The sequence below is a fragment of the Eubalaena glacialis genome, chromosome 1 (genome assembly GCF_028564815.1).
Source record: "Eubalaena glacialis isolate mEubGla1 chromosome 1, mEubGla1.1.hap2.+ XY, whole genome shotgun sequence".
Taxonomy (NCBI): Eukaryota; Metazoa; Chordata; class Mammalia; order Artiodactyla; family Balaenidae; genus Eubalaena; species Eubalaena glacialis.
Genome location: NC_083716.1, coordinates 34,535,172 through 34,550,043, shown reverse-complemented (window position 1 = coordinate 34,550,043; position 14,872 = coordinate 34,535,172). Strand labels below are relative to the sequence as shown.

The following is a 14,872-nucleotide window of genomic DNA, read 5'->3' as shown; positions in this document are numbered from 1 at the left end:
AGTCCAAGGAAGTTAGATAGCAGAGATCAGGAACTAGATACCATAAAACGACCAAAGATCTTGGGTATCTCAAGAAAGGCTTAAGTCAAAGAATTTAAGCAATAAGAGGTTAACATCAAATATAAGCATCAAGAATGGCCTTTATTCTGAATTAAATTTTATAATTTGGTTTGATTATTTTTCCATCCTCATTACTTTGTAAAAACATTATGCATATATTTCCTAAGCCTTAAAATGTCAGTCTGCAGGTAGAAACAAATAGCACAGCCAGCTGAAGTTGGGGAGGTAGAAAGTTAAGAATAATTCAGTTTCTCATATCGTTCAGCCATGTGCTTTTAGTTTTTGTTTTTGTTTTTTTCTGGTAGTGAAAGAATTGGCACTGATCCATCTATGTACTCATTTTTTCAAACAGTGTGCGCCCTTTTTCCCTGGTATTCCTTGCGATACACATACTTATGAGTTAAATTGGCTTGAGCTCAAATTTCATTCTGTAACTGAATTTTTTCCATGTAGAGTCAACTGATTTATAGGGAAGATTCATTTATTCAGGTGTTTAATGGGAACCTACTACCTGTTATTACTGGGAAATCAAAGATGAATCAGGTTTCAAAGATCTCACATACTAGATGGGGAGGAAACAGACATGTAAATAACTATAATAGAACATAAATTCTTTATAGAAGTATATATCACTTGTAGAGAAGGAGCAATTAATCCTACATGCCATGGGGTTGAAAAGATTGACTATCATAGAAGTGAAATTTGAGTCTTAAAGGATGAGTCAGGTTTCATCAAAAGCAAGGAAGGGCATTCTGAGCCGAGGGAATGGCATAGGCAAAAGTGCCGTGATGAGTGAATGCTTAGGGAATCTTCATACAGTCTTGTATAGCTAGACTACAAGATGCATGATTGAAAGTATTGAAAGATATGGCTGAGAAAAGTTAGACTTCTGAATGCTTGGACTTTATTTAATAAGCAATAGAGATCCATTGAAGCTTTTTAATCAGGACCATGACATGATGAAGTCTATATTATAGAAAGTTAACTCTGTGTCATGTGGAAATTGAACTGAAATGAGAGAGGTACTACAAGTAGGAAGACCTGTTAAAAGACTATTGAACTTTTTCCTGTGAAGGATAGAAAGAGCTTGACTTCGGGCAGTGGGAATGAAGAGAAGAGGATGGATTTCAGACATTTTGAAAGGAGGAGGGGGGAATACATAAAATTAGTGAATGAGTAAATTCGATATGATTTAGGTGGTTAGAATCAGAGACTCACATAGTAGAAGAGACCTGAGAATGTATCCCATGGTTGGGGTGGGTGGTATGAAGAGGGAGAAAAAGAAAGAGAAAAGGAGAGGAAGGTGAAGAGGAGAGAGGAAAGAGAAGAGATTTAATCATCTAGGATAGATAGTTAAATTAAATTCAACATAGAATTTATAATTGTCAGCACCCAATGCAGAATGCTATGCTCATAGAGTATTTGTTGCATAAATGAACAAATTAACAAATCAGGAAGTCTCTATAATCTACATTTGCTTTTCTAGAGTTCTCCTAACTTTGTTATCAAAAAGTTAAGGCCAGGGACTTTCCTGGCAGGTCCAGTGGTTAAGACACCACACTTACCCTGCAGGGGGCACGGGTTCGATCCTTGGTCAGGGGGAACTAAGCTCCTGCATGCCTCGTGGCGCAGCCATACGTACATACATACATAAATAAATAAATAAATAAATAAAATGCTGCCTCTTTAAAAAAAAAAAGGGTTAAGGCCAATTGATGCTGCTGTAATTTTCTTCAAGACCATTCAACTTCTTGATATAGATATAACTGATCATTTATAAAAACTCTTCACGTATTTGATGACTATTTTTATTTTTATAAATTTATTTATTTTATTTATTTTTGGCTGCGTTGGGTCTTCATTGCTGCACGTGGGCTTTCTCTAGCTGCGGTGAGCGGGGCCTACTCTTCGTTGTGGTGCGTGGGCTTCTCATTGCGGTGGCTTCTCTTGTTGCGGAGCACGGGCTCTAGGCGCGCGGTCCTCAGTAGTTGTGGCATGTCAGCTCAGTAGTTGTGGTGCACGGGCTTAGTTGCTCCGCGTCATGTGGTATCTTCCTGGACCAGGGATCGAACCTGTGTCTCCTGCATTGGCAGGCGGATTCTTAACCACTGCGCCACCAAGGAAGTCCCAGAAGTAGTAACATTTAAGGCGAAGAAGACTATGGTACTTTAGAGTCATGCATTAATTAATTCCTTCATATCTACCAAGTACTTGGCATTTAGGGGATACAGTGGTAAACAAAACAGAAAAGGCCCTAACCCTCTTGGAGTTTAGGCCCAGTGGGGAGGCATTCATTATATGACTGTACTAATAAATATGATTATAAGTTGTTAAATTCTAGAAAAGTAGATGGTACTGTGACAGAGTATAAGAAGCAGACCTAATTTAGATAAAAAGTTGTATTGATTGAGAATATTAGGTAGGGCTTATGCATGAATGAAGTAGAGATTTTTGGTTAACTTGACAGTAACCAATAATACTACTATAACTGTGTGGTTGGAGAAGTCAGGAAGGCATTCCATTCGGAATTGCAAATGTAGCCCCCCACCCCCGAAAGCTACATTGAACCTTTAATCCTGTTACAGATTTTGTGTAAGTTCAAGAGAAATCACTTCTTGGAGGAGCATTTGCCAAGCTAGGCATGAAGCTGATGTTCTAAATCTAAGCTGATGTATGTGCTTTTGTTTTATTAAACACCTCTTATATATTGGGTCACAACAGAAGGCACCTTACAAATGCAACAGTATAGAGGAAAAAATAAAAGTGTCTTCTTAAGTTCCTATTAGAAGTTCCTATCTCAGAAATCCTTCACATCCCTAACAAAATAACATTTCCAAAGCAGAAGGCAATCAGAAGGATTTGAGGTACCCAGAATAGGTCTAGAATGTACTTTTTCATATATTCTACACAAATACCTAATTGAGGTTATCAACTCCTAAGAGTCTAACATCCTAAATTCATAAGCACTAGAAAAGCTCCAGGTTGAAGAGCACTGGTACCTTTTTCAATGATGATTTATTGAGAAATAGGTGAATCTCTAGGTTTGAAGGCCTTGGTCTTTTTGCAGTTGGATAAAGGCTTAGCCCACCTCAAAAAAAAAAGAGAGAAATAAAGTCTCTATAGATTTTTTTGTATATATATGGCTATGACCCCAGGGCCTCTAATTCTAGCCTTGAAAAAGGTCCGTACCCCAAAATAAAAGGGTTCAGGCAAAATCATGTCGATGGTATGAGAGGATATTTGTCTTTTTTTTTTTTTAAGTAAGCTGGATGCTCTTTTATTATTTGCCTACTTGAATTTGTTCCTGGTTTTAATGGCATTTAGGGTATCAAATTTAGGCTGCTTTGCTCCTTTTCCAAGAAAGGGAGAGGAATAGATACTACCTTATATAAGAGTGGGGTGATGAATGTAGAGGGGCAGTTGGTTCTAGAGGCTTGCAGTCCACTGCTACCAACCACATGTAACAGAATTTAACAGTCAAGAATTCTAACAAGACCCCTGACTCCCAGGCATGAGTTCTTCACCACCAGAAAAACCACTAGATGGTGCTCTTCGTCATCGCTTCTAATGACACATCTGGTCCACATAGAATACGTTGCTGAGCCAAAATTTGGGTTCTAACTAGCCAATTTAAATCTTCAGATCTAGTAAGAAATGGAATTATGAGAAATCTTTTCAATATGCAGACTTTTTATTTACAGTCATTTATTTAGTTATGAAATTATTCCATTTTATATGTCCTTGCCTTGTCATCCACAAGCAGTCTTGAGTGTTTATTTAACCTAGCCTCCTCACCCTCTTTTTCGATCTTTTGATCTATTTACTCTTCTGATTCCATGGGCACTTTTTCTTCCCCTTCCCAATTCTTCCTACCCTGTGTAAATGTTTTCCAAATAATCCACCTTACAGTAAAAATAACTGTCTGCCTAGGACAAGATTGTTCAAGGACTTATTCCCTCTGCATTTAATTTCAGAGGTTTATATTTTCATGCCAGGATAAATACTTATAGCCTGACTTCTTAGCCATCTTTGTTCCCCCCATACAAATCCTGTACATCTGTGCATAGATCCTGAGGGCAGGAAGGGCATATTTTCCTGCTTAAGGTTTTGTTAGATTTACAAATAATTCATGTTTTTGCCTAGATACTCTGTTCTCTTAAAACTTCATAGATTGCCAATTTGGAAGGGTTTTTTTTTTGTCATTATAATCACAGCTTCTACAGTATGTATTTTTACTTTCAGTTTTATCTAAATTAATTCAATCTTATCTTCTCCTCAGTTAGACTGATACAGCAAAATTTTACCTTCCCAATAAGGTGACGCCTTCCTCTCTACCTCCCTCTCTAATGTTATTTTATTTATTTTTAATTTTTTAATTTTTTAAATTTTAATTAATTTATTTATTTTTGGGCTGTGTTGGGTCTTTGTTGCTGCACGTGGGCTTTCTCTAGTTGCAGTGAGCGGGGGCTACTCTTCGTTGCGGTGCACGGGCTTCTTATTGTGGTGGCTTCTCGTCGCGCACCACGGGCTCTAGGTGTGCGGGCTTCAGTAGTTGCACCACGTGGGCTCAGTAGGTGTGGCTCGTGAGCTCTTGAGCGCAGGCTCAGTTGTGGCGCAAAGCCCTAGTTGTTCCGCAGCATGTGGGATCTTCCTGGACCAGAGCTTGAACCCATGTCCCCTGCATTGGCAGGCGGATTCTTGACCACTGCGCCACCAGGGAAGTCCCTCTAATGTTACTTTAGAGTATTTTTAAACTTGGAATCATTATTATTAAGTTCCATATTCTAGCAAAAAATAAGAGGAAATGAATATATCATGAAGCTATTTTTAAAAAGGAAATGGTCAGGGCTTCCCTGGTGGCTCAGTGGTTAAGAATCCGCCTGCCAATGCAGGGGACAGGGGTTTGAGCCCTGGTCCAGGAAGATCCCACATGCCGCGGAGCCACTAAGCCCCTGTGCCACAACTACTGAAGCTTGCCTGCCTAGAGCCCGTGCTCCACAAGAGAAGCCACCACAATGAGAAGCCCGCGCACCACAACAAAGAGTAGCCCCCGCTCACTGCAACTAGAGAAAGCCCGCGCACAGCAACGAAGGTACAATCCAGACAAAAATAAAATAAATTTATGAAAAAAAAAACCGGTCAAATAGGAGGCACTAAGAGAAAAAAACCCAAAGATTTTGACTTTCTTTAAAAAAAAAAAACTTTAGAAAGCCTGGAAACTATTTTAATTTTTTTAAATTTATTTATTTTTAACACTATTTTTTAAATAAATTTATTTATTTTTGGCTGTGCTGGGTCTTCGTTGCTGCACGCGGGCTTTCTTTTTAGTTGCAGCGAGTGGGGGGCTACTCTTTGTTCCGGTGCGCAGGCCTCTCATTGTGGTGGCTTCTCTTGTTGTGGAGCGTGGGCTCTAGGGGCACAGGCTTCAGTGGTTGCAGCACATGGGCTCAGTAGTTGTGGCTCGCGGGCTGTAGAGCACAGGCTCAGTAGTTGTGGCACATGGGCCCAGCTGCTCTGCGGCACGTGGGATCTTCCCAGACCAGGGCTCGAACCTGTGTCCCCTGAACTGGCAGGCAGACTCTTAACCACTGCGCCACCAGGGAAGCCCTGGAAACTATTTTAAAATATCTTATTGAAAGACCAAGATCAATGTGTGTTTTTAAAAAATACCCTTAATGGCATGACAAAGATATCATATTAGGAAGTAGGTATTATTAAATAAAAATAATAAAAAGTTGGCCCAAGGGAGGAGAACAAAGAAACCCCAAAATATGACAAATCATATAAAATTGAGAATCTGCTTGAGCCAAGAAGGAATCTGAAGACAAACTTAAAGCTATTCCAAAAATCAGTCATCAATTCTTTAAAAAGTTCAGAGATTGAAATCTACCTCTAGAATTATTGGGACCATATTAGTATAAATGAATTATTTGTATTATTATTTATTCATTCAACACATTTACTGAATATCTCTTGTACACCAGGCACAGAGTATGTAAAGGTTAAAAAATAAAAATCTCTATTTCCTGTGAGCTTCGTGTTTAGTGGAAGAACTCACAGTTTAGTTTCGGCTGAAGGAAACATTTGGAGTATTCTTACCCACACTCAATTATTTTGAAATAAATACACTAAATATGCACACAATGTTCCAGATTTACACTGTCTAGTAGTCGTATGTGACTATTCAATTAAAATTAAATAAAACTAAAAATTCAGTTCAGCTCAGATATAGAACATTTCTATTACTGGAGAAAGTTCTGTTGGACAACATCATTCTAGATCTAATCAATAAGCTAGAGAACGTATCAATTACCAGGATTGGATGGCATCCCCTTAGAATTTATTTGTTCATTTGTTCAGTTTTCCTTCATTCACTTAAGAAACTTTTATTGCCTACTCATTGTGTATCAGGCATTATACTAGGTGATCGGGATATAAAAATGGAAGTATATTTCCTACCCTCAGGGAGTTCATGGTCTGGTGGGAAAACCCAGACAGATAAACAATTATAAGATAGCAAAATGGGTAGTATAGTTAGGCTGTGTACAGAAGTTGCAGGGAGATCACAGAGGAGGGACCTAACCCAACCTGCAGGGTAATGGAAGTCTTCCACGGAAGATGTAGATTGAATGGAAGGATAAGTAAGAGTTACCCAATGGAAAAGAAGAGGAAGGATGCTCCAGGCAGAAGGATCAAAGGTACTCGGTAAGAGACTGTGGCATATACAAGGAAGTGCAGATGGTTTGGAATGGAAGGAGTTTAAGGTGCCCCTAGGAAGGTGGTAAGAGATGAGGCTAGAGAGATAGGCAAAGGCCAGGTTATAAAGGATCTTACTTGTCCTGCTTTATTGTTAAGGTGATGGGGAACCATTGAAAGGTGTTAAACTGTGAAGTGGCACAAATCACATTTACATCTTACTGGGAGAAGTAGATGGAAAGGTGGCACACAAGAAGCAGAGAGACCAGATAGGAATGTATTTTAGTAATGCAAGCAAGAAATGATGATAGCTTGAACTGAGGTAGAGACAGATTCAGGCTGAAGATATTGTATAGGATAAAACCAACAGGACTGACTGCATTTGAGTTTTAAAGAAGTAAAGGAAAGAATATGAAGCCTCCTATCCCTAAAAAATACTTGAGAAAAGACCTGAGAGCTATAAACTAGTGAATTTCACTTCCATATTGGTTAGATTCTTAGAAGAGATGGCATAAAAGATGAGAGGCTTAATACTTAATCAGATTCTGGATCAATGAATTGAATGTCAGGAAATCTAAATTAGCTATGTGATCCTGGGCAAATCACTTCAATTTTAATTTTTCTGCCCTATAAAATGAAGAACTCGGTGAGTTTTAAACTGAGCCTTCAGAGGACTGTTGGAGATATTTCAAAGGGGGGTGTCTCTTCTAGCTGCAAGATTTTGTGATCCATCATCTGCATGCCCTGTTTACTAAGATAAATTATTATGACGATTAAAGAAGATGGTACGTGAGAAAGTGCTTTTGTAAGCTATAAAGTGCTATATAAATTTATGGTACTATTATAATTTTGACTCTAAGCTCTTTGGATTAATGCCAAGCAATGGGGCTTATTAAACTATAGGATCTTAAATAGGAACTGAGAGAGAAGAAAAATGACAGATTATTTTCAGTGTAAAAAAATTCTGGAAGATTAAGTGCATAATAATCGAAGTATAATTGAAATTGAGCTGATTTTTATGCCTGATATATAAAGTAAGTCTCTCTGTATTATAGGAAGTCTTTATGTGTGTATGTATGTGGTGATGGTAGAAGCTGAGCTAACATATACAGCCTTGATTAGAGACCATTAGGGGATTCAAGTTAATTGTTACTTGGAAACAGTAGCCTGAGACTTGCCACGAAAGCAAATGATATGCTGGATGGTCTTAAGAAAAGTACTTTTTAGATTAAAAAAAAAGAAAATCTTTACTTTTAATAAGCTCTTAGAATTTTGCTTGTTATTTTTCACTTAAGATCTCATGTTACTAAAAAGAGGCAATTCAATTATCTGGGCAATGGTTGGGGGTGATGGAGTTGCCACAGTATGAAAGTATTCTACTTTTCATTGTATGAAAAGACAGTGATGTGAGTAAATTATAGTAAACAATGAAAAGTATGGTTAGATTTGCTGAATGAATCTTAGTTTTCTGGAAATAGGGGGTCTGAGAAAGGTGAATGTAGTCACCTATCTAATGGCCATAGCTACTTAGTACCCAGCATAGAACCAAGAAGTAAGGAGGAAAATGGTGTAACTCTGAGTAACTGAAAGGTACATATACTCAAAGGCATATATAAACTCATTCACCTTACTTGTGGGAGAGGCCCATGCTCAGGCTGTATTTGCTCTTACTTTAGATACTATTCTAGTAATTGATTAGCTGACTTACCCGCTCAAGAAGATTAAAGATAACATAATAAGAGATGAGTGAGAGAGGAGGGAGTAAGAATTTATGTTAAAACTGTAAGAGAGAAGGCAGAAAAATTATAAAAGATAGACACAAGAACTCAACACAGCATTCTGAGCTATTTAATGTAATAGAAAACAGCTGTTAATACCGTAGCAGCCCTGGGAATTTATTGTATTGTATAGAATAAAAAGTGTTCTTAATGGTTATCAATGGAGAGAATTAAGAAAAGTTTATATAGTGTCTAGTATTCTAAAAAAAAAGATAGGGAAAGTATTATGATGCAGTTTAAAATTTTATCAAAAAATGCTTACAATGAAAAAAAGTTTTGATGCTTAAAGCAAAAATTATCATTAACTTGAAAACAACATCAACAAAAAAAACTTAATTTGAATTCTTCATTCTCCAAAAATGCCAAATTAATTAAGCTGTGCTAGGCTTTCATATATTTATTGTTTTTAGATGTTGATTTTTGAGCCTTTCTAAACTATATTTCACACAGAATATACTAAAGTTAAGAATTATATTTGTTATTCCAAGATCTATATAGGCTAACATTGTAAGTGGTTCCTAAAATACTGGCTCAGATAAATTCACAAATGGAAAATCTATACTACTCTCTAAGAAAACTCAGATATTAATGGGGAAGGAGAGTGGTGGCAGGCGTTCATATTCTTACCAGAGAAGCATGTGTGTAAAATGATAGGGTCTTTTTTATGAGCCACAAGGCTTTTGTTTTCAAAATAACTAATATTGAGATTGTCTTCAACTAACTAAACAAAGCTATGTTACTAGTATTAAATTTTTGTAGGTACAAAAAAGTTGTTGAAAGGGATTCCCTGGTGGTCCAGTGGTTAGGATAGGCGCTTTCACTGCGGTGGCCCTGCTTTAATCCCTGGTTGGGGAACTAAGATCCTGCAAGCCGTGCAGCGTGGACAAAAAAAAAAAAGTTGTTGAAAAATATCTTTCAAAATATTTTTCGTCTAAAGATATTAGGAAATCTGTCTTAAGAAATCTATTTTGTCTTAAGATGTCTCTTAGTTTTTAAAGAGGTGGGATTCCTTTATGGAAAAAAAATTATTTAAAAAAAATGAACAGGCATTCCTGAATCATCCTCATTTTGCTACTTTGAACATTTTACCTGCTGTAAAATGTAAAACTGCATGTAAAGCTGACTTCTTACATGGCTGCCTATTATTGCTGTTAGCTAGAGTAGGATTTGTATAGAGCATATTCTGTAACAAAGCAGATGTTTTGAAATATGTTGACAACCGTGCAATTGGCATAGTTTCAAAATGCTTCTATAATCATTCACTTAAGGCTAAAAAGAGTCAGAAAACTGTTCTTGATTGAAGTATATTACTACCCTTGAACTTTTACAAAAGTTAAATGGATAACCATTTAAAATTTATTGTAATTAAGGATTAGAGTAATTAAATGGCAGATTGGAAGTTTAAAATTATTAAAATATATGTGGTAATGGGTGTGGAGAACATTCTCAGTGGTGAAAATTGAAGGTTATAAATAGTCTTCATTTGAAATGATTACTTGTAAATATTATAATACATTTGTAATGAGTAGAAATTAATTTAGTGGTTAAACCCTTGTATATTTTGCAATCTTGTTTTTATTCTTTTTTTTTTAAATAGTGTTTGCCAGCTCTGAGCCCGTGCCAGGATTCCAAGGGGATACTCTGCAGCTAGCATTCATTGACCTCAGACAAGTAAGATGTAATAATGTACTTCTCATTTATTGGTTTCAACTTCTCACCTTTTTTTTTTTTTTTTTCTTTTTAATGCTACAGGAATGCTTGTTTGCCTTGAAACAACTTTTCTTTAGAAAAGTGCTTCTTTGATAACTATGTATTTGTCCTTCTTTTGAACCTATACCCATTCAGTGTCTCAACTTCATGGGGCATTCTTATTGGTGAATATTTAACTTAGTTATTACTTGCAAAGCACATGAATAAATAAAAACTTTATACTTTGGTTTAATAACACTTGAAGTTTAAGTTATTTCTTAATGATTTCATGGTCATATATGAAAATTGGTAGTATAACATTAGTTTTAGGACCCAAGTTAAATGTAAATTATTACAACCTAGAAAGGAACCCCTTGCTTAAAATGTTGTCAGTGTAAAGAATATTATTTTTATAGTTTTTCTGTATGCTTCCAGAAAGAAGGATAAAACTAATTTTTAAAGGTAATTAATAATATATTTATGTAATTCTTTTCTAGTCACATAACTCTAAGTATAATAACAAATATGATTTTTAAATTTCTTCTATTCAGTTTACTCTTTAACTTCTCTGTCATTTTCTTTATTTTCTTCATATTACCTTTTTCCATCTCCCTGATAATTTTGCTTCTTATTCCTTTCTTCTTCTTTCCTCCTCCTCCTTTTTCTTTTTCTTTCTTAATCATAGGATTAAGGAGCTTAATAAAGCTGAGAGGCACAAGAGTGTGGAGGAGGGGTAGATCCAAGTTAGAGGGCTTAGGAGTGCTAGGATTGACAACAGGCGTGACTGCTGCCCTTGGCAAGAAGAACCAAATGGAGATGGAATTAAAAGAAAGTCACTGTGATATCAGTCTATTAATGGTCCCATCCCCTTTGAGGGATGGAGATAACTGGAGATGGGGCTCCACCATTGGTATGAATAGACTCTTCCACAGTGATGTTTGGAACAGGACCAGTGTGAGCAGTTAAAGAGCTCTGATTTTAATAAATGTTTGAACACAGAGCTGCTTTTTCTAATTCCAAGCCAGTGTTCAATAATTATTTCTGAAATGCTAAGTACTGATTATTTGGAGAGAGGAGATATGGTTGAAATAGACACAAAAGTAATATAAGAGACAGTTTCATCCTTATGGAGCTTAACAATCCTTTAGAGAAGCACAATACCCACAAACTGGCTAGGAATACTTATGAGACAGTGAGTCGTGTGGAAATAACTGGTATTTCAAGTCAAGTTTAGAAGAAAATTGAAAAAGCTGTTCTGTCTCCCAATTATAATCTGTAAAGCACTGAACATATTTATGAAATATTTTCATAACATAAATATGAAATAACCTAAATATTTTCATAACCAAAATAAATATGAAAATGTATTCATATTTATTTCTGTTTACAATTGGTGCTCATGTATTATGCCAAACAAGAAACACTATTATGAGTGACCTAGATCTACAGATGGTTAGCTTTACTAAGTTAAGGGGAAGATAGTAGAAAATGAAGAAAGTGGATTCTGAACTCCCATTTCAGTTTGTTAGAAGATATTCTTACTATTGAAGGTAGATCCATTTTCTTTACAAGGAGTTATCTCTGTTGCTGTCCTGTTGCCCCTAATAAGATGATATAGAAAACTGAGTCCTTTACCAAGTTGGAAATAGGTTTGGTGGTATATTCATTTCCAAATTAGGTTATGACCGCTTACATGAATATGTTCTCCAATCCAAAGAATATGTGATTCGAGGATAGCTCCCATTATATACAAATAATCTGTTCACAGAAAATTTGAAATTTATTGTTTGCTATTTTCTCAGTTTTGTATGAATTTTTATGCTGTTAACTAGCTTGTAATCTCATTGTAGGATTGTAGATGGGATCACATAATTTTAAAAATTTTTTTATTAGAGTATAGTTGATTTACAATGTTGTGTTAGTTTCAGGTGTACAGCAAAGTGATTCAGTTATACATACAAATATATTTATTCTTTTTCAGATTCTTTTCTCATGTAGATTATCACAGAATATTGAGTAGAGTTCCCTGTGCTATACAGTAGGTCCTTGTTGGTTATCTATCTTGTATATAGTAGTGTGTGTATGGTTAGCTCAAGCTCCTGATTTATCCCTTCCCACAACGTTTCCCCTTTGGTAACCATAAGTTTGTTTCTGATATCTGTAAGTCTGTTTCTGTTTTGTAAATAAGTTCATTTGTATCATTTTTTGAAAATTAGATTCCACATATGAGTGATATCATATGATATTTGTCTTTCTCTGGCTTACTTCACTTCATATGATGGTCTCTAGGTCCATCCATGTTGCTGTAGGATCACATAATTTATAAAGCTCTTGGCAAAGATTCTGTTCCTTGATTTGTCCAGATAGGTAGTTGGTTCAAAGCAGATTAAAACTCTGATCCCAGGTACTTTCTTCCTTCAAACACAATCATCATTTGACAGCAAAGAAATCCTCTTTACAAGCATATAGCTCACTAGGGAATTGTTATGAAGGCAGACTTATAAATATTAATAAACATCTCAAATCTTTTTGGTTGATTTACTTATCAAGTAGTGCACTTAGAGGCATTAAGTGCTGATTGACATTTCCTCATCAAGGTAATTTCTTTTTTTTTTTTTTTTTTAATATTTATTTATTTATTTATTTATTTATTTATTTATGGCTGCATTGGGTCTTCGTTGCTGCGCGTGGGCTTTCTCCACTTGCGGTGAGCAGGGGCTACTCTTCGTTGCAGCACATGGGCTTCTCATTGCAGTGGCTTCTCTTGTTGTGGAGCATGGACTCTAGGCATGTGGGCTTCAGTAGTTGTGGCACGTGGGCTCAGTAGTTGTGGCTCGCGGGCTCTGGAGCGGAGGCTCAGTAGTTGTGGCGCACGGGCTTAGTGGCTCCGTGGCATGTGGGATCTTCCCGGACCAGGGCTCGAACCCATGTCCCCTGCATTGGCAGGCGGGCGGATACTTAACCACTGCAAGGTAATTTCTTTAACAGACTTAAGTGAATAAAAAAGTCTATTATGAAACATTTAGAATTCTGAAATCTATTATGACAAGTATATAGAACTGTTAAAATAAAAGATTTATATAGAAATAACTAGTTAATATAAAACACAGTTTTAAAGTATGGTAGTTAGTATGCAGTGGAAGTGAGTGGTGGATAGAAAATTTTGATGAGCTAATTTTTGACGTATTTATTTTTCTAGTCTTAATAGAGGCTTAAAATTATTTTCTCTGATTATTAATGTTAAAATTTAATTATGCTGTCTTCTTGTACTTTTGTATTCTAAAATAAGAAGAGGGACTTCCCTGGTGGCGCAGTGGTTAAGAACCTGCCTGCCAGTGCAGGGGACACGGGTTCGAGCCCTGGTTCGGGAAGATCCCACATGCCACGGAGCAACTAAGCCCGTGTGCCACAACTACCGAGCCTGCACTCTAGAGTCCATGAGCCACAACTACTGAAGCCCGCGTGCAGCAGTGAAGACCCAACGCAGCCAAAAATAATAAATAAATAAATAAACAAGAAGATGCAACTAATTCTTTTTTTTAATATTTATTTATTTATTTATTTTTGGCTGCGTTGGGTCTTTGTTGCTGTGCGTGGGCTTTCTGTAGTTGCAATGAGCAAGGGCTACTCTTTGTTGCAGTGCACGGGCTTCTCATTGCGGTGGCTTCTCTTGCTGCGGAGCACGGGCTCTAGGTGCACAGGCTTCAGTAGTTGTGGCGTATGGGCTTAGTTGCTCTGCGGCATGTGGGATCTTCCTGGGCCAGGGCTCAAACCTGTGTCCCCTGCATTGGCAGGTGGATTCTTAACCACTGTGCCGCCAGGGAAGTCCTGATGCAACTAATTCTTGTCTTCAGCTACTGGACTGCTGTGATATAACTTGAATTTTATGATTTGAGAGGCCTGGATTTAAAAATTTGATAATGATAGTTATTTTTCACCTATATTTGTTTTTCAAATTAACTTACAAACAGTTTAGTGGTGAAATGCCAAGTATGGGAATTGGCCAAAAATAAAATTCATTTTGAAAACTTTAATCTCGTATGACGTGATGTAATGTTTTTTATCAGTATCAGTGATTATTTAAATAAGGATACCTTAAGTTTCAGTAGTGTTTTTATGTTCCTGACTTCATAAAGATATTTCATAGCAGCATATTATTTTAACACTTTTATGTGAAGTAGTATATCACCAAACATAAAGAGGGTGCTAACACTTTTATTTACATTTCAGTTGAATTTCTGCACTTTTCCTTTTTTTTTTTTTCCTGGTCTGTGATCCATTTCTGTCTTAATAGGGCAGCTGACAGTTCTTTTCAAGTATACTTAGAAAGGCAAAAAAGCCCTTTTCATAGTACTTATAAGGGGTCATGCTTCTGTTTTTTAGTTTGAATTTGATACTGCTTCATGAATTGCTGGGTATGAAAGATTAGGAAGTAGGTCTAGTGGTCAAATTTTACCTGCCCACCCGGACTTTGCCCTGAGGTCAAACTCCTGATATTTGCTGTTCTGAATAGAGGAGTTGATGACAAGTATGAGCTGATACAAGAGGAAAGTTAGAACCATATCAAAGCTGAAGGCAAGAGAATTGGGACTCAATGAGAGACTGTAGCTAAAAGATGGATCATCAGAATTGCCCTCTTCTAAAGAAAA

At 36.6% G+C, this 14,872-nt stretch overlaps 1 protein-coding gene across 1 annotated transcript in view; it reads left to right on the top strand.

Moving 5' to 3' along the window:
• The window catches only part of EXOC6 (exocyst complex component 6), a 198,422-nt gene that overhangs the window by 153,398 nt on the left and 30,152 nt on the right, over positions 1–14,872 (top strand). The window contains exon 20 of the mRNA XM_061195100.1: positions 10,132–10,205. Within this exon, the coding sequence (XP_061051083.1) occupies positions 10,132–10,205 (74 nt within the window). The remainder of the gene's footprint in view (positions 1–10,131; positions 10,206–14,872) is intronic.